General features: G+C 55.3%; 1 protein-coding gene across 6 annotated transcripts in view; it reads left to right on the top strand.

Annotated features, from left to right (window-relative positions):
• Positions 1-23,454, top strand: part of HDAC4 (histone deacetylase 4) — a 355,366-nt gene that overhangs the window by 256,205 nt on the left and 75,707 nt on the right. For 5 of the 6 annotated variants that reach the window (XM_064383397.1, XM_064383400.1, XM_064383402.1 and 2 more), the window contains 4 exons: positions 4,087-4,199; positions 8,870-8,986; positions 9,070-9,268; positions 16,700-16,938. In XM_064383397.1, the coding sequence (XP_064239467.1) occupies positions 4,087-4,199; positions 8,870-8,986; positions 9,070-9,268; positions 16,700-16,938 (668 nt within the window). The remainder of the gene's footprint in view (positions 1-4,086; positions 4,200-8,869; positions 8,987-9,069; positions 9,269-16,699; positions 16,939-23,454) is intronic. The other variant, XM_064383398.1, reaches the window with a different exon arrangement.

The raw sequence follows: 23,454 nt of genomic DNA, 5'->3' as shown, positions 1-23,454 counted from the left end.
CTTACTGCCAGAGGCAGTTTCTCTCTGGAGCCATGTATCTTCCTGACGCTGTCAACACCCAGTGTGCTTCTGTTCCCATGGCGCTAGAAGTGCCAGGCCCAGGGGACCAGGCTTGGTGACTCCTGCGTGTCTAGGCCAGGCCCTGCCCCCAGCGTCAGTATCAGAGCTGGTTCAAGTCGGATGCAGTTGCATGAGAGTGCCCGGCTTGGCGCTGCGGGAGATGCATTCAGGAGCTTGAGTGGAGGCTTCTCTGAAGGCGGGTCCTCATAGTGGTGAATCTCGTGCCCCGCCCTGTCCTCTGCTGCCCCTGATCAAGGTCTGAACCAGCGGCGCATTTTCACGTCTTCCCACGCCAGAGCACCCATCAACCCGGCAGAGGGGAAAACAGCAAGGAGTAAAGCTGCTTCAGCTTGGCCCTAGTGACGTGTCTCGGTTGGCCCCATCTAGTGGTGGACACGTGGAAGGACAAGACTGGGCAGAGCTCCGTCCTAAGGGTGCACCGGCCCCTCTTGAGTGCACACCCCCCCCATCCAGAGGACCACCCACCCCCAACCACCAGCCACCACCAGGGCACACCCCCTGGCCCCACTGCTCTTGAAATCATTGCACCAGGATAAAGGGGCTGCTGGGGTTGGCCTGGAAAGAGGGGAGGCAGTGGACATGATTGCACAACAGAAACAGTCGATTTGAAGGCCAAGGCTCAGGGTGGCTGGTCTGTGAAAGATGTGGTTCCACTGGGCAAGCTGCTGACCTGGGGAAGGGTGGGGAGCTCCTGGTGCTGTGTCCCGTGTGCGTGAGTGTTGGCATCGTACATGGACTCTGCTTTGGCAGTGAGATGAGAGCAGCCCTGCCCCTAAACAACAAGGCCCTGCCCGTGCCTCGTGCCCTGCCCTCCTCTACTTCAGGGGTTCTTAGCCCCGGTCTAAGGGTCCGGTTCTGGGTATTTGTGAATTTACATTAGAAAGTGTCTGACACCTCCATGCCCAGGAGGATCTCCATGTTTGTCATTTCTGATGTCGTTTCTTTCCTTTGGCCACTGTAGTACAGACCTTGTATGTTTCACTAAGTCTAACTGACAGGAGGACTCAGTTCGAATGAGGAGTCATGTGAGTTACAAACTTTTGAACACCAATGCAGCCTTATTTCCCGAGAGCAGTGTCTCGCTTGGTCGGCTCTAATGGACGTGTGAACTTTGGCGGTGTTTTTTTTAAGTGTGCAGTGGGTGAGACGGAGCCTTCAGCAAGCTGCTTCTGAGTGTTGAAGCTGGTGTTCCTGTTGTCAGCCAGTGACTGCTGAGTGCTGTTTGTGAGTCAGCCCTGGGCCAGGCACAAAAATAGTGCAACAAAGTCCTTGCCTGGAAGGAGCTTGTGATGTAATCTGAGCACACCGCACATCACACACTAGGCCGCCCAGGAGTCACGCGTGACAGGGCCTGGTCGGTGCCGAGCCGTGGCATAGAGCCCGTGAGACCACCCAGGAGTCACGCGTGACAGGGCCTGGTCGTTGCCGAGCCATGGCACAGAGCCCGTGAGGCGCCAATGAGTCACGCGTGACAGGGCCCGGTCGTTGCTGAGCTGTGGCATAGAGAGAGCCCGTGCTGAGGGACCGAGGGTCTGAGAGATCAGTACAAGCCACTCTGAGCCAGCACAGCTCTGCCAAAGGTGGCATTTGCACTGGGACTTGGGGGGTGAGTGGGGCTGGGGCAGAGAGACAGAGGGTTGTGTGTCTCCTGACCAACACAGGCACAGCACCAGGGAGCTGCCACCATGGGGAGGCTGCTCTGAGTGGAGCCGATTTCCAGAAGACAGGGATTAGGGGTTCTAGGCGGGGCGGCCCCGCACGGAGCAGTGGAGGCAGTCACAGTCCTTAGCAGAAAGAAAGCCAGGTCAATATTTTACTTCTTCTCAGTCACTGATTAAATTGGTATCTACGTAGAGCACAGAGAAGAAAATGCGTGCCCATATGCGCACTGTCCAGAAGGACTCCTGCTCACTCTGCGTGCCACCCCCGCAGCCCGCGCTCTGCGCCTCTTTCTTCCCCGCCCACCCCAGCCCGCGCTCTGCGCTTGCTCACGCAGCTGAGTTCTCAGCCTCTTCCTGCGCCATCTTGCGTCCTTCTGCACTCGATGTCAGCCACACACATTTTGTGGCACCTCTAATGGTGTTCCCATTTTGCTGATCTAAATAACACTATGAGGATTATACATTTATACTAATTTTGTTAGACCTATTCCTGGAAGTAGAATGCAAAATAATAATAACCTCAATGAGTTAAAAGTGGGTAGAAAGTTAGATGTGTAATTTTTACTGCCCCAAAAAGTTGTCCTGGCCCCCCAGGCACATGGGTGATGGTGTTTTTTCCGATGACACAGCTGGGAGGCGCCCATTTCAAGGAAGATTTGCTGGATCTTGGTGTGTAGCTGGAGACAGGCTGACAGCAGAGAGCAGGGGTCTCGGGCGGCCATGCTGCCCACACGTGCAGCTGAGGTGGGAGCCCCGGGGGCCTGGACAAGGCGGGTCCTGCTTTCTTGAGTGAAATGCAAACACCAGCTCAGCACAGGTGGCGTTCTCAGAATGCCCACTCACCGGGCAGATAAACACGGCCTTGGCAGCTGGAGAAGCCGATCTCTGGATTTAGCATCTGGTGGAAGTGACAAGGTGAGAGAGACAGAGAGAGAAAGAGGAGGGGGCAGGGAGGGACCCAGTCCTGCATTCATGATCAGTGCCTGGGGCAGTGAGCTAACCCCACACTCATTTGAGCTGCAGGAGCCATGGGAAGCAGCCAGAGTAGGGCTTCTGGGTGGACACAGTGGTTTGGCCTTGGGAGGTTTAGACTGCCCAGCTGTCGAGGCCAGCATGTACCCAAGATGGTCCTGGGGGGCGGCGTGGTAAACAGAGGAGGCGAGCCTTCGCCATCCAGCTAGGTTAGCTCAGGTGTGCAGACGCCCTTGACAGCTCCCTCAAGCCCCGTGGCCTGGATGAGTGAGGTTGCTGCTGTGTGCCTCAGTTTCCTCTTCCGTGCAACGCCGTCATGATGGCACCTTCCTCACGCAGTGAGTGAGGGATGGATGAGCTAATACAGGCAGAGTCTGGAATCAGGTCTGCCAGGTTGGGGGAGCTGTGGGCGGCCCCTAAACCTCCCTGCAGTGTCCCCACGTGCCCCTTCCTTCTGACCTGCACATGCTGGGCAAATCTAGGGTGGGGGTGAGGTTCTGAGGCCCCAGAGTCATGGTGGAACAGTAGACTCCTAGAGTTTTTGAGGCAAATAGGTCACGTTGTGTTTTCTTTGGAAAGCCTTAACCAGATGATGCCATTGTTAAAAATGCCATTAAACTAAACATATGAAAAGCCAGACGAGTCCTTATGTGACTATTGAGAACCGCAGTGGCCTCCCACGGTGGGTGTGTATGCCCGAAATAGCAGCGGGCTCCTTCAGAGTTGAAGAGACCTTTGGATTGGATGTGGCTCCTTTTGGAAGTCACATTCAGTCGGAGCGGAACCTGGTCTCATTAACCAGGGTCAAGCCACCCAGATGGATCAGGGTCCTCTAAGACCGTCCAAGCGTGCGTTTCCAGTAGCACTGATAGATCCCAGGAGGCACCAGCTCTGTCTTCCCCTGGATGCTTGCTACGGTGCAGGGAAAGTGAGAGGGTTCGGCTCAGAGCAGACACGCGGTAGGCTGCTTTATTCTGAACTGAGCTTTTGATAGTGGCACAGGAAAGTTGACCTTTTGCTTTTCCAGATCACTCAGCTTCTGCATTTCCTGGTCTTCTGTGGTTAGGTTATTAATAAGTGTTTAAGGATTTATCTTTTTGGTGTTTAAAACTGTCTTGAAAATCGAACAAGGTATAAAACTGATCAATGTGCATGTCCTAGAAGAAGTGAGGTCAGTGGCAAAACTGAAACATCAGAAATCGGCGTCATCCTCCCGTTTTTGAAACCGGGGCCGTGTTCTTTATTGTTGGGACTTCTGCCTGCCGCGAGCTAACAAGCGGATGCGTGGAAGGCACCGGGCACTGGGACCACAGGTCGGCCCGGCCTGCCCTCCGTTCGGGTGGCACTCACCGGGGTCTTTCTGCCTCCGCAGACTCTGCCTGCAGCAGCGCCCCGGGCTCCGGGCCCAGCTCACCCAACAACAGCTCCGGGAATGTCAGCGCCGAGAACGGGATCGCGCCTGCCGTCCCCAGCATCCCGGCGGAGGTCAGTACAAAGCGTTTGTCCTGCATCCTGCAACGCGAGTCGGGTTCGGGAGACGATGTGCTTAAATGACTCCCCTTCACACCTGCCCTTCACTCTTCACCTTCCAGTTTGGGGTGGGAGAAAGTGACCTTCGAGCTCTCCAGAGAAGGACGCAGTTGGAGGTTGCCCTCCTGCCTCCCTCTCAGCACAGACGCCTCCTTTATTATGGACATGCTAGTCCCGCCACACTGGGGACAGCCTGAGCCTGGTCCTGTCTCCTGGCCTCTTCCAGAGCAAAGGTCGCTAGATGGTGTCACAGCACGAGCCCACCATGCATGGCAGGCGCTCCAGGTGCAAAGGGCCCTGCTGCCCAGCTCAGTGTGGTCTCCAGTGCCTTGCAGGTGGCTGAGAAGCCATGGGCACATGGGTATAGTTGCTAAGTGAGACTTAACATTTTTGTTTTGTATTGAGAAATAGACAACACAATGTTGGCCAGCAAACCATGTGTCAGCCGACTAGAGCGTCACCTGTGGTCAGCAGGGCAGGGCCAGCCAAAGCCACAGAACAGGGAGCCTTCCCAGCCTTCATGGGCACCAGGCATCTCAGACCACAGGGCTTGGCACCCCGGTCCCCTGCCTTCATCAGACCCCAAGTGGTGCCACTGTCTGGGAAGGACGTTGCCAAGCTAGAGCGGAGTCAGGGGGCGCTCTGTGAGTCCCTGTGTGGGAAAGACATCAGAGGCCCAGGAGCCGAGCGGCAAGGCGGGTTCGAGTGGCACCCTGGCTGGCGAGTTTGTGCCCTGACCACACCCAGAGCCGTTCCAGGGCAGCAGGTCCCAGAACCTCACTCCGTGTTCCTTGAGCTCCTTGGCGCCCCCTGCCTTTGTCCCACACATGTCTCAGGCACCTTGTGCCAGGCCCAGGGACAGAGCCAGGCGGGCAGCAAGGACCCACCCCACCCTCCACACTGTGCGCCACAGAGGAGAGGCCACCCCCAGGGCACAGGGAAGAAGAGAGAGACAGTCCCACAGGCTGAGGGGTGCCCTGGGCCTGAGTGGGCCAGACCATAGGGCAGGCGTGGGAGGAGGATGCTTTGGCAGTGAGTTTTCTAATACATTGAGCTGGAATTCCTGCCTGCTTCATGGGGCAGAGTTCTACTGAGTGGGAGGTTCTTTCTGAATTCTCTCCAACTTACAGAAGGCTATAATTTATTAAGTATAGTTATTGACTTTCCTTCTTAATATTTAGAAATGAATCCTGCCCTTCCAAAGCACTGGCAAATCTTAGCTGGGCTACAGAGGCATGAGTGTTTAGCATTTTCAGTTCAAATTTCAAGTCCGTTTATGTATAAACATTTTTAGAAACTAGGGTTACTGCTAGGAATGAATTTTGCACTGCCGCCTCGAGGCTGCTTAAGCCCCATTTTCTCTCGTTCTTTTTCCTTCGTACATCGATTTCTTTCATTACCTGTCTTCAGCCTGCTAACTCCAGTACCTACGTAGATGGTCGGGAATTTGAACAGTCCTCCTCTGTGTGGCTGCGGTCATAGCTGAGGTCTGCCAGCAATAAGCCTTAGAATGCAGCCTAGAAATTACTTCTGCCCTGTGAGGTTCACATGGGCTGCCTCTTGTTGACTGTGGTCCTAGATACACCTTTGCATTTGAAATGGGCACTTACGGACATGGCAGTTAATATTGGGACATGGCAGTTAATATTGTGTTTGGGCGGGTCTGCCTCATTCCAGTTCTGTGTTAATTTCTATAAATCCTGTGATACGTAAATGAAGCTACTGGAAATTAATAGAACATGTGGAAGGAGTTCAGGGACACTGAAGCGGTGCCACGGTTCCTGCTCCGTGTAAGATGTTCACTAGGGCAGGCGAGGGCAGCCCTTGCATGTGGGCTCACACCCAGGTGCCCTTTATGGGTGTCAGGATCGCTAGAGTTGGACAGGTCTCTGAGAACGCCCATGCTTTGTGTTCTCCGTTCTCATGTGGTGCAGAGGCTAGTGAGCCTGCGCATCAGAGCGGGCGTCTCAAGTGGATGGGGGCGTGGGGGAGCAGAGGCCTCCCGGCCTGACTCTCAGCACTGCCTTTTCTGTTCACTCCGGGCCCCCTGGAAAGACTGCCGTACCTTGAAGGCCCCCCAGGATCCAGGGAAGCCCAGCATGCCCTGCACCTCCTCCTTTACCAGGGAGAAGGCGGGGCTCTGAGAGTGAGGGGACGTTGTCCAGGTGCTTAAGGGGACAGCTCCTCTGTGGCCGCTGCCGCTGTGATTTACATGCATGCCTCCACGCTTTGCATCAGGCCTGTGGCCCTGGCCTCTTAGCACAAGTGGAGCTCCGGGTGGCTCCAGCCCCTGAACGCCTCCCACAAGGCTGGGCCCGCGACAGCAGGTGCCAGAACGCCCTGTGATTTCTTCAGTGGATCCGTCGGCATCTCACGGAACACATTCTCAGAAGGTGCCTTCATTTCCAGAAATGGGCTTTAAAAACCTTGCTTGCAAAGGAAATCAAAACTTTGCAAACATCAGAATGTCTCCTTATTTTGTTCCTGTGTGCTTTTCTGGAAATCACAAGCATTTTCTCTACAGCATAAGTTACTGATAACTCTTTAACTTTTGACCAAAAATAAAATGTATCTAGGAAAAGTGTTTTCCTCGCAGCCCATTCATCATTACTGATACAGCGTAACATATGAGCAAATCTAAAGGGGGGCGCAGGGTTTTCTCTGGGGCGACGTGCGCTGTGAGTTTGCTCCTAAGTGAGAAGGCTGGGCTTTCTGTTCCGTGGGAACAGCCTGAGCGTAAGTGTTTGTCAGGGGAAGCATTTCTTCCTGTCCCCGTGGGCCACTCGTATGTCTTTGGGAAATGTCTCTCCAGATCCTTTGCCCACTTTTCCGTGGGCTGATTCGGGTTTTGCTGGTGAGGCGCTGCAGCCCTGTGTGTTCTGGATGCCATTCCCTGTCAGATGAAGAGCTTGCCCGCGTTTCTCCCTCTCCACAGGTTGTCTCTTCACTCTGGTGATTACTTTCCTTTGCTGTGCAAAAGCTTTTTAGTTTAGTAGAGTCCTGGTTGTCTGGCTTCGTTTTCGTTGCCTGTGCTTTTGAGGTCTTAGCCATAAATCTTTCACAATAGCCAAGAGGTAGAGTCAACCTCAGTGTCCCTCAGTGGATGAACAGATGGAAACTGCAGTGCTGTACGCAGTGGAATGCTATGCAGCCATCAAAAAGGATGGACTGACATTTGCAGCAACATGGATGGAACTGGAGGTCTTCATGTTAAGTAAATAAAGCCAGGGCAGAAAGACAAACCTCACATTTTCTCATTCGTCTGGGGGAGCTAAAAACATTGATGTCACGGAGGTAGAGAGTGTAATAGAATCAGTTTATCTGTTCATTATTAATGTTCATTTCTGGTAAGAGGATTTCTATCTGCCAAACCCCACTAGCTAGATTGTCACAACATCTTCTGTTCATTCTCTTTGCCTGTTCATTCAGCAGATAGTCCTTGAGTAGCTGCTGTGTAGGGGATATAGTGGTGATAAGCTGTTGTCCTTTTTAGCAAAGTACATTCATTCTACGAGCAGAAGAGGTTGAATATCAGTGACCCTTCCTGTGTGCATTCTAATCTTCACTCCTGGCTTATGTTTGCTTCATCCAAGTCTATTTTTTAAAAGCTACATGGTTCTAAAACCTGTTTTTCTAACTTAAGGGGTCATAAACAAGTGTCTAAGTAATCACCAAGATTGTTCCCAACCCCCAGAGTCCCATGTGCCACGCCCCCCGCTCTGTTAACACTGAGGCATTGGAGAGGCCGCCTTGCTCTGCCCTGCCTGCTGGGTGCTCAGCCCCGCGGTCGAGGTTTCGTGAGCGCCAGGTCACCTCCTTAGCTTTCCTAACATTATGTCCCGGGCGTGGCGCTCTAGGATCACAGGTTGCCTGGTTTTTAAGATTTTCCTGACCGTCCTCCCCTTCGTGAGCTCTGCTGTCGCCAGTCCTCACCGTCAGCTGGGTCTGCAGGCTCTCTGCGCTCGCCCTCTCTGCCCACACGCAGCCGGGGTTGTCTTCGTTGCCTGCCTGTCATACAAGCAGTTGTTTTATGATTTTCTTTTTCTTTTTTTGTGGGTACACAATAGGTGGGTATATTTATGGGGTACATGAGATGTTTTGGTACAGGCATGCAATGCGCAATAGTCATGTCATGCGAAGTGTGGGGTGTCCATCCTCTCAAGCCTTTATCCTTTGTGTCACAGACAATCCAAGCGTGCCCTTTTAGTTATTTTTAAACGTACAATCACATTTATTTTGGTTTTGGTTTCTGCCTTTGATGCTACGTCTGGAAAGACATCCCCAGCTACAAAATGATGTGAACTACATTATCCTAGATCTTCTTCTGATCACTCTGTGGTAAATAATCAAATTGAATAGAAATCAACGAGCTGATGCTGGAAAAGGTGACAGAAGAAGAACTCGTATCGGGGGGCGGAAACGAACCCTGAACTGTGCTTCCGTGCTGCGGCGCGCGTGGAGCTCTCACCCCTCATCGCCGTCTAACTTGCTCCACTGCGTTTGCGCTCGCACATCAGAACGCAGCGCAGGCCGCCACAGGTGTTTTCACTGCTGTTGTTCTTGGTGTATACTGCTGATGTTTGGCCATGACCGACTGTGACGGTCCTCGTGTGTTCTGTCCCCAGACGAGTTTGGCGCACCGACTCGTGGCGCGAGAAGGCTCGGCCGCTCCGCTTCCCCTCTACACGTCGCCCTCCCTGCCCAACATCACGCTGGGCCTGCCTGCCACCGGTCCTTCCTCTGTAAGTCACCCCCGTAGGTCCCTTTGGCGTGGGGTGGAGGTGGTGGGTCCGTCTGCCTGAGCATCCCCGGCTGTGCTTTCCAGGGCGCGGCGGGCCAGCAGGACGCCGAGAGACTCGCCCTCCCCGCCCTCCAGCAGAGGCTCTCCCTTTTCCCGGGCACCCACCTCACTCCCTACCTGAGCACCTCGCCCTTGGAGCGGGATGGAGGGGCAGCACACAGCCCTCTTCTACAGCACATGGTCCTCCTGGAGCAGCCCACGGCACAAGCGCCGCTCGTCACAGGTGAGCACAGGTGGGCTCGGCCGCTGCCAGGCTCTGAGGCTGCCCCTTCTCTGGATGGTGCCCGGCCCTCGCCTGCCTTTAGAGGAGACAGAAAGGCACGCCTGTCCCACCCCCACAGTTCCCAAACACACATCCCCGTCACGTCAGGTAGCCACCGGGGCTGCAATGCAAATCCACGCCTCCCTCCCAGAGTCAGGTAGGCGGAGTGAAAACAGGAGTCACTGCCCCTTCCTCACCTCTCGGGAGGGGCCACTCACTGGCTCTCCCGATTTGCGTTTCTGACTGGGCCACGCTGAGCCACTGCTGGAAGCCCTGAACTGACTCCTGTGGTCAGTTTCTGTTAATGGAACTTTTTTCAAATGTGCCCCGTCTGAGGGGTGGCCTGAGCTTGGAAATTTTTCTACATTTAGAAAAATGCAATTCAGAGAAAAATAAGAACTTCCTTATGAAATTACATAGCATCAACAGTGTGAAAGTGTCACTCCAGAAATGAGGGTGCACCAGCTGGCGCGGGGGCTCATGCCTGTAATCCCAGCACTTCGGGAGGCCAAGGCAGGTGGATCACCTGAGATCAGGAATTCGACGAATTCCCCAGGAATTCGACACCAGCCTGGCCAACATGGTGAAACCCCATCCCTACTAAAAATACAGAAATCAGTCGGGCATAGTGGCAGGTGCCTGTAATCTTAGCTACTCATGAGGCTAAGGTAGGAGAATCACTTGAACTGGAGAGGCGGACGTTGCAGTTGGCCGAGATCGTGCCACTGCACTCCAGCCTGGGCGACAGAGCAAGACTCCGCCCCAGAAGAAATGAGGGAGCACCCACTCCCTTGCTGTGCGGGTCATCATCGTACATCTTCATAGCTTTACGTTCGGCTTCCTGGAAATCTCTTGTTCCCAGTGAAAAGCTAAAATAATCTCAGAGCCGCATCTATGAAACTCTGGCAGTGAGCTTGGTGAAAACTCAGGAGCTTGGTGTGTTGTAGGAGGCCGTGCTGCGGGTGCGCGGGGCTGGAGGCTGGCTCGGCGGGCCTGGGCCTCTGCTGTGACTGCTCTGGGGGATTTTGGTGTTTTCTTGCTTCGTGCTGTGCATGTGTTGAGACAGAGAGGATTCCTCCTTATTCCTTCTTCACCGAAGCCGCAAGGGGCCACCTTTGTTTTATGCCTGGGCCCTTTTGTTTGATTCTCCAGAAGCTCAAATTCGTGCCCCTGCCCTGTTCACAGGAAAGGAGCCCGTGGTGTAACCAGGGAGGGGCAGCCCTCACGGCACCTCTCCGCGCTCGGGCCACGGTGGCAGGCACGGGGATCTTTCTGGAGGAATTTATCTGAGATCGCGTCTGAGTCTCTCAGATGCTCCAGATCAGCTAGCCCAAGGCTGGGTAGTGAAGGCCACCTGAGTTTCTCTCTCATATGTTTAAAAAATGTGAAATATGCCTGATCCTTCAGGATTCCTGGGATTCGCTTTGTCAGAGGTATTTCTGTCACTCATCTTCCTTCCTTCTTTAAATCGGTTTGTTATACGTGGTTAGGTAACACGCGTAGTCTTGTGTGTCAGGTTCTGGGAAAACAGCCTTGTTTTGTAGAAGCTGAATGACGGCTTTGCGTGGATCTCACCTCTCCGAGACACGTGCTGAGCTCGGCATTGCGTCCTCCCTGTGCAGTCAGTCGTCTTGTCCTCAAAGGTGCGGCTTGCTCACTGGCATGGGGACAGTCCACGGTGCCCTCCCAGGCTCTGTGGCGCCAGTGGGCCCACGCGCAACTGCCCAGCTTGCTCTGGCCTCGCCCTACACCTGTGCCCAGCCAGCCCCTCCAGTCCTGCCCACCACCTCTGAAACTCCGCAAGCCCCATCTCTCCTGCAGGGCCCCCCCAGGTTGCCAGCAGCTTGTCCCGCCAGCCCCCTGGCTGGAGCCTCCAAGCCAGCGCCTCACGTGCAGCTTCGTGCGGCCGCACAGGCACTCCGTCCCAGCCTTCTCCTGCTCTGTGACCTAGGAAGCCACTTCTGCTCTGTGGGCCTTGTTTTTCCATCTGGGAAGTGGGGGCACCAAGGGGTCCGCCCCTGTGTGCCTGATGAGGGCTGAGTGGGCTGTGCACTCACGTGCCCTGCAGGTGTGGGGTTGTTGTTGTGATTGTTGCCTTGTTCTTAACCTGCCACCTCCCACGCTTGCTCATGCCCCCAGCCGGCCCGTGTCCATCCTGCTTAGTACCTCAGGGGCGCTCCTGCAGCCCCGCCGTGAGCAGGGCCCTGCTTTGGAACCCACGGGGACTGCCCCATCCTCTCGTGGAAAGAAGCCTCCAGCACAGGTCCCTGCCCCTCCAGTCTGTCCTCCTGCAGCTGGCAGACTCTCCTGGAAGGCCTGGCGGCCCCCACGCTGCCTGGAGCAGTACCAGCCAGGTCAGGAGCCGCCAGCCATGAGGAGCTGTGAAACTGAAAAAGAGAAAGTCAGAATTGGAATTCACTTTCTCAGTCCCGTGTGGACCACATCCGGTGCACGGCTGCTGCACTGAAGGTCCTCCTTGTCACAGAAGCCCTGGTGGGGCGGCGCAAGCCTGGAGTGAAGTCCCAGCATGTCAGCAGGAAGCCCAGCCTTGCTCCAGGAGCCGCATCGCTCTTCCCCAGTCCGGCACGGCAGCCAGGCCGGTGGGCTCAACGCTGGACCAGGCCGCAGCCCACAGTCCTCAGCCCGCTCCAGCGCCGGCGCCTTTTCCCCGTTGGCTGTGGTTCCTCCACCCCTCGTCCCAGGCCTCAGTCCGTGCCCCCATCCTGCCTCATCGGCTCCTTCCCTGGACCACGCTGACGCTTCATTTCTGTGTTCGGTCCTTTCTCAGTTTTTGACCAGCTCCTGCCTGAGCTGGTCTCCTGGACAGCATGCCTGTGTTTTCCTAGCCCGCAGGCAGACCCACCTTCCCGCTGGTAATCGTGGTGCACAGGCCTATAGGATATCAGAGGTGGGACAACCCTCCGGTCACAAACGCTTTGAAACAGAGGCCTCTGTGGGCGAGGTCACTGGTGGAGACCAGAGGGGTGAGCCATGGTCCAGGGTCTCCTGAGCTGCCTCCTATGCACCACACACCTCCAGTCGGCCCTTTCCGCCCTGCTCTGGGCAGCCTCTTGCCACTGTCACAGGCTCAGTGTGACTCTCCTATGTCCCTGCTTATGTGCTGCTCCCGTGCGGCACCCCGCAGACGGTCATTGTGGACTCAGATCTCTGCAGAGTGGCCGCTGCATTCGGAGATTAGTCTCTGTATAACGAGCCGAGGCAGGGAGTGGAGCTCAGGAGCCCACCGTGGGCGAGAAGGAAAGTGCTTATGCAGAGCCCTGTGCTGCTGCTTTTAGGACGCAGAACCGTGGGCCTGATCATGGCCTGGGCAGCCCAGCTGATTCCTCTGTGATGCCCATATGGCTGAGAAGCAGGATTTTGAGAACCACGTAACCTGCTGTCAGAACCCGAGAGACAGGGCCCCCCAAGACCCAGGAGGAGCAGGCATTTGGAGAAGGCTGGAGACCCAGGCTGTGCAGCAGGAGGGCATGGGGAAGGCTTCCCAGAGAAGTGGCATCAGAGCTGAGATCTCAGTAGGAGCCCGCAGGCGGAGAGGCGGGAAAAAGGCCCAGGTCGAGGGAGGCGTGTGCCTGCTGGAAGTGGCCTTTACAGATCTTTCTAGCCTCCTGGCCAACACACTCAGAGCATGCCACCAGCGTCTTAAGGCTACTGCTTTCCTGAGCTGGCCGCGGAGATCCACTGTCCCACTGTCACAGGCTGAGAGTGGAGGGCGCCTCTGGCTTCCGTGTTAGTGACTGCATGCCACCATTTAGGCCTGATCTCCCCCGAAAACAGCGAGTCCCAGGAAGGGCTTGAGCACAGCTCGTCGAAGCTCATGTCCTGTAACTGGCATGTTAGGCTGTGGTCCTCAGCCCTGTCCTGGCCCCAGCTCTGTCACCAGAAGCTTACACAGACACTGATTGGTCCAAATGGGTTCAGAGCATGCAGACTGTGGCTCAGGCAGCCAGGAGATTGCAAACTGTGAGTTGGATCTAACTCTTGCCTGGCTTAATTCTCAATGGAAGGATTTTGAAGAAGAAGCAGTGGAGTACCCCAGACGGATGTTTGAGGACTTAAGCACCCTGAATGGTTCATCCCATGTGAACTCATCACTCACACAGAATCCCACGGCATGAAGCCCAGCTCTTCAACCCTGGGTCCGGATCTGCAGAGCAGCGCAGTCTTACAGCTTCTTTTTTCTTAAGTCCCCATACCTGCTGGGGTGTGTCTAAGTGAGAGTTTGCAAACTTTCTAACTAGTTTCGATACTGCTGAGCAGGGTATGCTAAACGTTAGACCCTGCTGGCTGGGTCCATTCCGGGGGTTCGCTCGGGAACTGTCCTTGCAGTGATTGTGACTGCGAGTTGGAGTGTGGGCTTCCAGGGCGGCCGGCCAGGGAGCACAGTTCAGGCCCAGCCCCAGGTCCCTCCAAGAGGAGCAGCCACAGGGACGAGGCCCTCCAGCACCAGGAGCCAGGGTCAGCTGTGGATCCTGCACCGAGCACAGGGAGGGGCTTCTGCCAGTGCTCTGGGCAGGAAGGGCGGAAGCTAGGAACACCCTGGCTAAGATGCCCAGTGGAGGAGCCCAGAGCCAGGGACCACTGGGGCCATCAGAGCAGGCTCTGCTCCACACCCCTGCCCAGCCGCACATAGCCAGCCCCTGCAATCAGGTCACTGACCACAGAATTGTATGCTAATGGACTGGGATTTTATACTGGAAAGTCCTTGAAGGTATAGGCACGTCTCAGTCTGTCATCAGAAACTCTTGTTAATGGTCTCAGGGATCCAAACTGGAAATCACCCAGCCAGCAGATAGCATCGCCATGCAGAGGTCAGGGCACATCATTTCAAGGATACTTGGGTAGGCCGTCTGCATGTGGGGCGACACTGGGTTTTGCTCCCCAAGAGGCAGCGGAGTGAGATTCTGAGTGGCCAAGAGAGGCTGAGAGAGAGTGAGGGGCTGGCCCCTGGGGAGTGGAACTAGAAAAGGAACAGGGCCAGTCTGCACAGGGGTCTCTGCTCATGTCCATTCTGTAAATGAAGCCCTGTTCCCCTGGGGGCATAGGCCTGTGTCCCCAGTATGAAGGTGGTGGCCTGGGAAATCCCTGGGACCGTGCAGAGGGTAGGGGAGGCAGAGCTCTGGACAGGAAGGAGCTGGGGAGGACTGTACCACCCCCACTCACGCCGCTGGCTCGAGTGCTTGTTCCTGATCGTGAATCCTATGAGGTTGGCCGCTCCTCCCTGCTTCATCCCCTCTCCCCCCCACCCCCGCCTAGGGTCAGGCCTCCGCACGGGACTGCAGCTCATCACTGACTCCACCCCTGACTGGTGTGCACACTGAAGCTCTGGGGGAAACAGCGCTAAGGAAAATGCATTTCAGCTTCCCGTTGCTTTCTGAGAAGAGACCTTTTCAGCAACTACGTAGCCTTTGTGTGCCCTGAAGGCAACTTTGTGTGGCTGACTTCCTTATTTCCTCCATGAAATATCAATCCCATGTAGTACCCACACCACCAATTGATAAATTCTGAAGTGCCTTCCTTTTGGTGGGCAGAGTCTCGCTCTGTCACCCAGGCTGGAGTTGCAGTGAACCTGCAACTTCCACCTCCCAGGTTCAAACGATTCTCCTGCCTCAACCTCCAAGTAGCGGGCATTACAGGCGTGTGCCACCACACCCGGTTTTGCCATGTTGGCCAGGCTGGTTTTAAACTCCTGACCTCAAGCCAGCCACCTTGGCCCCACAGTGCTGGGATTACGGACGTGAGCCGCCGCGCCCGGCCCGAAATGCCTCCTTCAGGGTGTGTTACCTTTCTCTTCTTTTAGCATTTTTAGGGAATGATTCTGAATGGATTTTTAGTTACTCACTTTAATTTAGTAGCCAAGCATTGATAATAAAATTTAAGAGAAGGTGTCTTTCCGGAAAGTGATGGGGTTGATGGGAAAGGATGGTGGTTTGCAGAACACCAGGGAAGAACTCTTGGAAAGGTCGTGAAGACCAGGCTTGTTTGGGGGCGGGGCGGTTCTGGGTGTGCTCTTTGTGTTTGCATATAACACAGTGTTTCTTAAATTTAGAAAAGCCCCTGCAAAGGGACTTGAGCACTAAGAAGCGTGGCTCTCACTGGGAGGCTTGGGCTCCACTAAACCTAACAGCACACCCAGCTGCCCGAAGAACCCTGGCGTCAGTGTTCCTGGGGAGGGAAGGACAGGAGCTGCCACTTGCTGGCAGGGCCACCTTGGTGTCTGTGGACGTCCCCGGACCCTTGCAGCAGGCGTGTAGCCCCACCCAAGGGAAGGAGCAGCAGGTTGCCTCAAGCAGGTGCCAAGTTCCAAAGAGCCCCCGCCTCAGGGCCTCCAAGAACTGGTGCGGTCACTTCCTTTGTCATTTCACCTGGTCAGACGGCCCTGACCGGTTCAGGGTCACTTTTACCCTGAGCAGCATTGTTTAGTGTTACCCCCCTCAAGTTACCAGGGGACAGATATTCATGGAGCAGGGGAGGCGGCTTGGTAAATCCTTTCACCCACAAAACCATGGAAAATTGCTAAACTACCTAAACCAACAGTTTGCAAACATACAGATATATAAATTTATAAATATTGATATAGAGAGATATAGACGGATGAAAAGCACACAGAAGGAAAAGAATGTACTTGACTAGGTTGCATTTTAAATCAGGATTCAGATGCCAGTTAAAGCAAGATCATCTCCTGTCAAAATGAATTATTTTAATCAAAAAGCACAGGGTTGGTGAGGGTGTGGTGAAGTGGGCATCCTCTGCTCAGCTGGCAGGGATGTAAATTGGCAAAATCTTTTCAGAAAGGGGTTTTGATGGTATGCCTCCGGACTTTTTAAAGTGTTGATGCCATCTTTGTGCATAAAATCAGTGCTCGAAGAGACCCTTCAAATGACGTGGACCCTAAGGACAGCTGTTTTTCCTCACAACTCAGGTTGTCTTCGGAAACAGCCTGGAGGCTCCCATAACCGTGGCAGCCTTCATCAGCACACTGGTGCCCTCTCTCCCCGCCCACCATGCTGTTCGCATCAAAACCTGCCCTTCGAGGGCCCGTGGCCCAGGAGCAATGGTGTGGTAGCCACTCTTGGGAAAGGCTTCCTCTTTGAAACCTGCCACACAGGACTCCTCATGTTCCCTGTACAGATCTGATTTTCAATGGAAAGTTGCCTCTGAATGAGGGTTCCTGTAGTCGCAAAGCACCAGCTCACGGCCCCCGGCCTCAGCTGGAAGGGGCCCAGTTAGCGAGCCAGCTCCGAGGCACCAGGGCAGAGCGCCCGGGCTGGCGGGCACAGGGTGTGGTTGTCTCCATCACTTACTCAACAGCCCTCTCTCCCTCCTCTCTTCTTCCTCTTCCCCTCTGCTGTTTCTTCCTCCAATTATCTTCAGACTGGTATCTTTCAGGCCTGGGAGCTCTGCCCCTCCACGCACAGTCCCTGGTTGGTGCGGACCGGGTGTCCCCTTCCATCCACAAGCTGCGGCAGCACCGCCCACTGGGGCGGACCCAGTCAGCCCCGCTGCCCCAGAACGCCCAGGCCCTGCAGCACCTGGTCATCCAGCAGCAGCATCAGCAGTTTCTGGAGAAACATAAGCAGCAGTTCCAGCAGCAGCAACTGCACATGAACAAGGTGGGTTTGCTGGCTCGGCGCTCCCGGGCTCTAGAGTGGCTGTGTGCTGTGTGCTTCAGCCCCAGTCTTCAGCACTGGCCCCTTTCTGACCTTGAGGTAGGCCAGGAGGCAGAAAGAGGGAACTGGAGCAGCCCATGCTCTGGCCCACGGCACAGAGCTAGCAGGGACAGGGGCGGGGGGATGCTGCTAGGAGCCTGGGCTCAGGAACAGTTCACCTGCAGTGGGATGCGCAGGGCCAGCGCCCTCCCCCGCCAGCCAGTGTGAGCCCAGTTGGACCACGTCCTGCCCCTGGGGCCTCAGTGCCCGCAAATGGAATCGTCTGCTTGGGCAACACTTGTTTCTTGGGTTTCCTAAGGCCATTTACTAAACATGTCTTTAAATAAACCAGCAACCCACAGTGCCCATCTTCCAGGCATCCAGCTCATGCAGCCTGTCTAAGTGTAAGCAGAGTGTACAGGGCCCGGGGGTGGGGGCGGTTGGAGTTGTACAGCTGCAGAACTGCAGCAGGAAGCTGAAGGGACACTCAGAGGTGCTGCTGGGCCCCGGCCAGCCCAAAGAGGTTGACGTAACCCACAGACATCTTGAAAGGCACTCAGATAAGTCCATTTTCAGGAGGAAGTAGTAGGAAAGGTTAGTGCTGTGATGCTGGTTAATAGGAAACTGAAGTGCTGAATATGTGTTCATCAAATGCTGGTATGTGAAATAGAGCATCTTTAAGATACAAGATGAATGAGCTGCTATGAAGATAGTCCAGCATTTCCTCAAAAGGTTGGACACAGCTATCACGGGGCCCCACAGCTCTGCTGCCAGAGATGAAAGCATGCATCTACACAAAAACTCAGGCAGACCTTCACAGCGACCTGGGGCCCTGTATCGGGCCGTTCTCACCCCGCTGTAGAGAAATACCTCAGACTGTGTGATTCATAAGAAAAGAGGTCCCATTGGCTTCTGGTTCTGCAGGCCGTAGATGAAGCTTGGTGCTGGCATCTGCTTCTGGGGGGACCTCAAGGAGACTTTCAATCATGGGGGGAGGGGGAGGGGGTGCATCACTTGGCAAAAGCAGGAGTGAGGGATGGGGAGGGGCAGGGGAGGGGCCACCAACTTCCAACTGAGCAGACGTCACAGAACCCACTCACTGCACTGAGGACAGCACTGGGGATGATATTCAAGCATTCATGGCATGTCCACCCCCTCAATGCAGCCACCTCCTGCCAGGCCCTATCTCCAGTATTGGGGGTTAAATTCTGTGGACGGGGACACAAATCCAAACCATAATCAGTCCTGATAGCTCTGTCAGTCATGATAGCCACGTCAGTCATGATAACCACGTCAGCTGTGATACCCACGTCAGTCATGATGGCCACGTCAGCTGTGATGGCCACGTCAGTCGTGATAGCCACGTCGGCTGTGATGGCCACGTCAGTCATGATAGCCACGTCAGCTGTGATGGCCACGTCAGTCGTGATAGCCATGTCAGCTGTGATAGCCACGTCAGTCGTGATAGCCATGATAGCCACGTCAGTCATGATAACCACATCAGCTGTGATGGCCACGTCAGTCATGATAGCCATGTCAGCGGTGATAGCCACATCAGTCATGATAACCACATCAGCTGTAATAACCACGTCAGTCATGATAGCCACATCAGTCGTGATAGCCACGTCAGTCGTGATTGCCACATCAAGGGAGCAGCCCAGGCATCCCTCCTGTGATGCGGAGCTGTAGGTCAGCACACTGGAATGTCATTCAGCCATAAAGCGAATGACACTGGCCTGCTGCAGCACAGGTCAGCCTTGAAAGCACGGGGCCAGGTACCGGAGGCCGCATGTGTCATGATTTCGTGCCAACAAAACGTCCAGAAAAGACAGACCCACAGAGACAGGATGCAGATTTGGGGGTGCCAGGCCTGGGGTGCTGCAGGCAGATGGGGAGCCTTGCCAAGGAAGCAGCATCTCTTTTTAGGGATGATGAAATTTTTCCAAAATCAGGCTATGGTGATGGCTGCGCAGTTCTGTAAATACACTAAAAACAACAAATGTTGTCATTTAAAAGTGTGAATTGGATGGTATGTGAATGACATCCCAACAAAACTATTACGAGGAAGAGAGAGGTGAGTTGATAGGAGGGGAGCATCTGGGATGACTTTCAGAAGGAGACGTTGAGAAGCCTCTGGCAGATTTGGAGACAGAATCATTTCTCTGTCTGTTGTCTCTCTGGTGAAAGTGCCCCCCACACCCCAACTCTAACCTGCTCGTTACTTCCTCGGTTTCAGGACCGGTCCTGGGTGTCTGCCTGTCCGGAGGGTCAGGGTCTTCTGTGGTTTCCCTGAGGGTGAAAACTCGGGGTTAGGATTGGGAAGGAGACAGACTTTCCTAGCACAGATGGATGGGAGTTGGAAGGGGAAGTACCAGGATCCCCAGCAAGGGCAGAGGCAACGCTGTGGGAGAGAGCCCTCCACCCCCACACTGCCGCCTCCTCCAGCAGCCCTGGACTCCTGACACCATCGGCCCCTCCCACCTACCTGGTCCCAATTTCCTTCTCTCAAGCCCCATGGTTCCCACCCAGAAGAGGGGTGGGCTCAGCCCTCGCATTGGTCAAAGGCTTTGATTGCGTAGTGTCCAGTCCTGTGGAACTGACTCGGAGAAGGCCCCTGGGAGATGCCAGCTGGCTGTGGCCCACGTGCATCTGAGCATCTGAATCATTGCAGGGTTGCAGGCTCAGGACTGAGGAGATGGGCCCTTTGGGGCCACAGCCTGACCCTGCTGCCCACTGGGCGCCACACAATAGGCTCACCACTCCCACCCCATGTGCCCTCCACCTCCAGGCCCTCCTCACGAGACAGCAGGGAGCCAATCAGAAATGGGTGGGCCGCCCAGCAAATCCCCTCATTGGGCCGGAAGGCACGGGCTGTGGGCGTGGCGGGCACCTGCCAGGCGTCTTCACTCCCACGTGTCAAAAGCACTTTCACATCCATCTTGCTAATGCCAGCTTGGGTTTGTTAATTTTATTATGTCATTATCTGAGTGATGGGTAGGAGGTTTGAGGAAGACGGGAAACACCTGTTCACATGCATTAGCTTCCTGAGTGATGTGGAAACCGGGTCCTCTCACTGGAGTCTGTTCTGCCATTCCTTTACGGTAGCGAGTGACAGTTGATTGAAACGTTTAGACAGCATTTTCCAGGGACGCCCAGGAAGACAAGGATCTTACCCAACGCTGCCTGGCACTGACATCCCTGCCCTTCCTCTTGGAGGCTGGCGGGCCCAGGGGGCTCATTCCCTGAGGGCATTGGCCCAGCTCTGGCAGCTGTGAGCCCCCCTGCCCCACAGAGCTGCTCTCCGCCCGTCCTTTACCCTGTACCTCGGAGGGCAGTTGCTTTGGAAACATCACTCTGAGAAACAGAAACAGAAGTGGCCCGCTCCTAGCCGTGGTGTCCCCGCAGCCATATGCCGCCACTGTAGCTTTCCCGAGGCCACAGCCCGCAGAGCTGCCCCGTCTGACTAAGAAAACTCCAGCAGGCAGACAGCATCGGCCCCGAGCTGGCTTTGCCCTCCTCTGCCCGGCCTGTGGTCGGCGTGATGGCGAGCATTCTCCAACTGCGTCAGCCTCTGTTGCCCGTGCCCCCTGCCTTGTACGCAGTGGTGTTTAATCATGGTTTGCGGCATGAAGGAACTTTCTGGAGAAGGCACGCCATCGAGGGCAGGTGGAGCGTGGAACGCTGCAGGCGAAACTGGCCCACCCTGTTGGCTGGCCGCGCCCAGGCCCGGCCTCGGTCATGGCTGGTTTGCGTGCAGTGGGTGGTGTGTGTCCAGGTGAAATAGCTCTCGCTTTCTACTAAAAGAGGGCGTCCTCCACCCGCAGAGCAAGAAGCCTCGTGCTCAAGGTGGTTCTTACAGCGGTTTCTCAGCTCCACGCAAGAACCCGCCTCCTGCAGAGCGGAGGGCCTGCGTTCCTGGGACTTGGCTGTGTTTCCCTTTAGCTTGACGCCCTCAATGTTGAATATGAAAACTTGGACTCATATTTTGGGTGGTCTAATTATGAGTGTGTCCAATCGTTTTAAAATACTGGCAGTTTACCAGTTCAGTTTTGGCCCTGAACTCCAGTCTGATTTTTTTTAAATGTAATTATTCTAAATATGGAGGTGCATTTGTTCTTCCTGAATTGCTGAAAGGGGGCTCCTGGTGTTCCCAAGGCCTTCAGGCTGCACAGAGCTGCTTCGGTTGTTTGCCTGCGTCCAGCTCGCCTCCCAAGCCAGCTCTGCAGGGCGGCCCCAGCCCACAGCCCAGCCAGTGAGGCCAGGAGCTGAATGTCAAAGGAGAGAGAGAGAGGCTGCCTTTGTTTCCAGCTGTAGCCCAGGGAGGTGACCCACTCAGTGCCGGGGCAGGGGGCCTGGCCTGCGTCACAGAAGGCTCTGATGCAGTGCCACTGCTGAGGTGACGTCCTCCTCGGGCCCTGCCTGAGAGCCCTCGCCCGAGTCCCATGGTGTGGAGACAGTCCCTCCTCCAGGCCGAGGGGCATCCAGCAGTGGTGGACACTTCAGAGGCTTTGTCCTCGTGGAAGGGAAAAAAAAGACCTGGGGATGTTGTCACTAAAGGATACTGAAGAGATGCAGCTCCGGGCAGCACCTGCCATCCGCAGCCAGCCAGAGAAGGGTCATCCAGGAGCCCTTGCAACAATGGGGAGGTCTGGTGACACACGGCACGGTAGACGCGGCTGCCAAAAGCCTCCAGCGGGTGGGTTATGGGGCCACCAGAGCCCTGGAACAGTCCCCCGGAGAGAGGCTGGCCCCGTCACCTCTGCAGCCAAAAGCCTCCAGCAGGCGGGTTATGGGGCCACCTGAGCCCTGGAACAGTCCCCTGGAGAGAGGCTGACCCTGTCACCTCTGCAGCCATTCACCTTTGCATAGGAGAAGGACATTGGGGATTTCCTGACGATGTTCTTCAAGTTTTTCTTTAGGCTTGAAATTTAAAGCTGGGCACGATGGCTCACACCTGTAATCCCAGCCCTTCGAGAGGCCAAGGTGGGTGGATCGCTTGAGCTCAAGAGTTCGAGACCAGCCTGTGCAACATGGTGAAATCCCGTCTCTACAAAAATACAAAAGTTAGCCAGGCAAGGTGGTGCTTGCTTGTAGTCCCAGCTACTCAGGAGGCTGATGTGGGAGGATTGCCTGAGCCCTGGAGACAGAGGTTGCAGTGAGCCAAGATTGCATGACTGCACTCCAGCCTGGGCAGCAGAGCAAGAGCCTGGCTCAAAAAAGAGAAATTTAAAGGAAAGCATCAGAAGAAAAGTCTTGGAGCTTCTCTCTCCACTGAGCCCTCCCTGGGCCACCTCCTTTAAAAAGCAAACAGACAGACCCTTTTCCTCGATCAGCCTAGATTCTGTCACAGCCTGGCTTCCTGGGGGTGGCTGTTTATTGCAGGAACCCCCTTCCCTCTGCCCTCAGCTACCTTGTCCCCCACCCCACCCTGGAGAAGGGACCTGTTTCTGTGTCCCCACAGGGCTGCTGCCCTCCAGCACTTTACCCACTTCACAATGGCCCCTGGGTGCTAAAGAAAGCCAGGCACCGTTTCTGCTCACTGCTGGGATGGGGCAGCCCCACAGGGTCCCATCTAAGGTCCTAGTTTTCCTCCCTCCCCCTCTCCCCATTTCCCTCCCCTCAGTCCATTTCCCTCTCCTGCCCCCCCATTTATCTCCCTCACCCCTCTCCCATTTCCCTTCCCCACCCCTCCTCCTCCACTTGTCCTTTCCTGGCTTGGCACCCACTCTTCTGCTGGTCCTCTGGTCTCCTCTCCTTGTCTGTGTGTGTCTGTGCCTATGTGTATTTGTCTCTTTGTGTATGTGTGTGTATCTGCATGTCTATGCGTGTGTGTATCTGTGTCTCCATCTGTGTGTGTGTCTGTGTGTGCCTCTACGTGTATGTGTCTGTATATGTGTGTGTGTGTGTCTCTGTGCCTCTACGTGTATGTGTCTGTATGTGTGTGTGTGTCTCCATCTGTGTATGTGTGTGTGTCTGTGTGTATGTGTGTGTCTCTGTGTGTCTCTGTGTATGTGTGTGTATGTGTCTCCATCTGTGTGTGTGTGTATGTGTGTGTGTCTGTGTGTGTCTCTGTGTGTGTGTCTGTCTCTGTGTGTGAGCCTCTCTAGCCTCCCGACCCTCCAGCACTGGTCTCTGAGGCCTCAGCCCTGTTTCTTTTGGCTTCCCAGCTCTGCATGACGCCTCTGCGCTCCCAGCTTGGACTTTGCCCCATCTGCTTACTGCTCCAGTCCTTATCTGTCTCCCAAATCCCAGACTCGAATCTGCACTTCCTTGCTGGATTTCCCTGGTGCTGGGATTCAGCTTCCCTGAGCCGCCCCCTGCCCCACCTCCCTGTCCCGGGGCCAGCACTTCCTCTGTGACAGCCCTTCTCTGGCACTTGGCTGGGAGTCCTGGTGTCTCCTGCTCGCTCTCCCGTCCATGGGCGGCCCCCACTGCCACTCGACCCAGTCTCTGTGCCAGCCTCTGCCCGGCCCTGCTGCC

This window comes from Aotus nancymaae, unplaced genomic scaffold (genome assembly GCF_030222135.1).
Source record: "Aotus nancymaae isolate 86718 unplaced genomic scaffold, 86718_ANA_hifiasm-v0.15.2.pri h1tg000031l, whole genome shotgun sequence".
NCBI classification, from domain to species: Eukaryota; Metazoa; Chordata; class Mammalia; order Primates; family Aotidae; genus Aotus; species Aotus nancymaae.
Note: the sequence above shows the minus strand (reverse complement) of the source record. Positions and strands in the feature narration are given on the sequence as shown.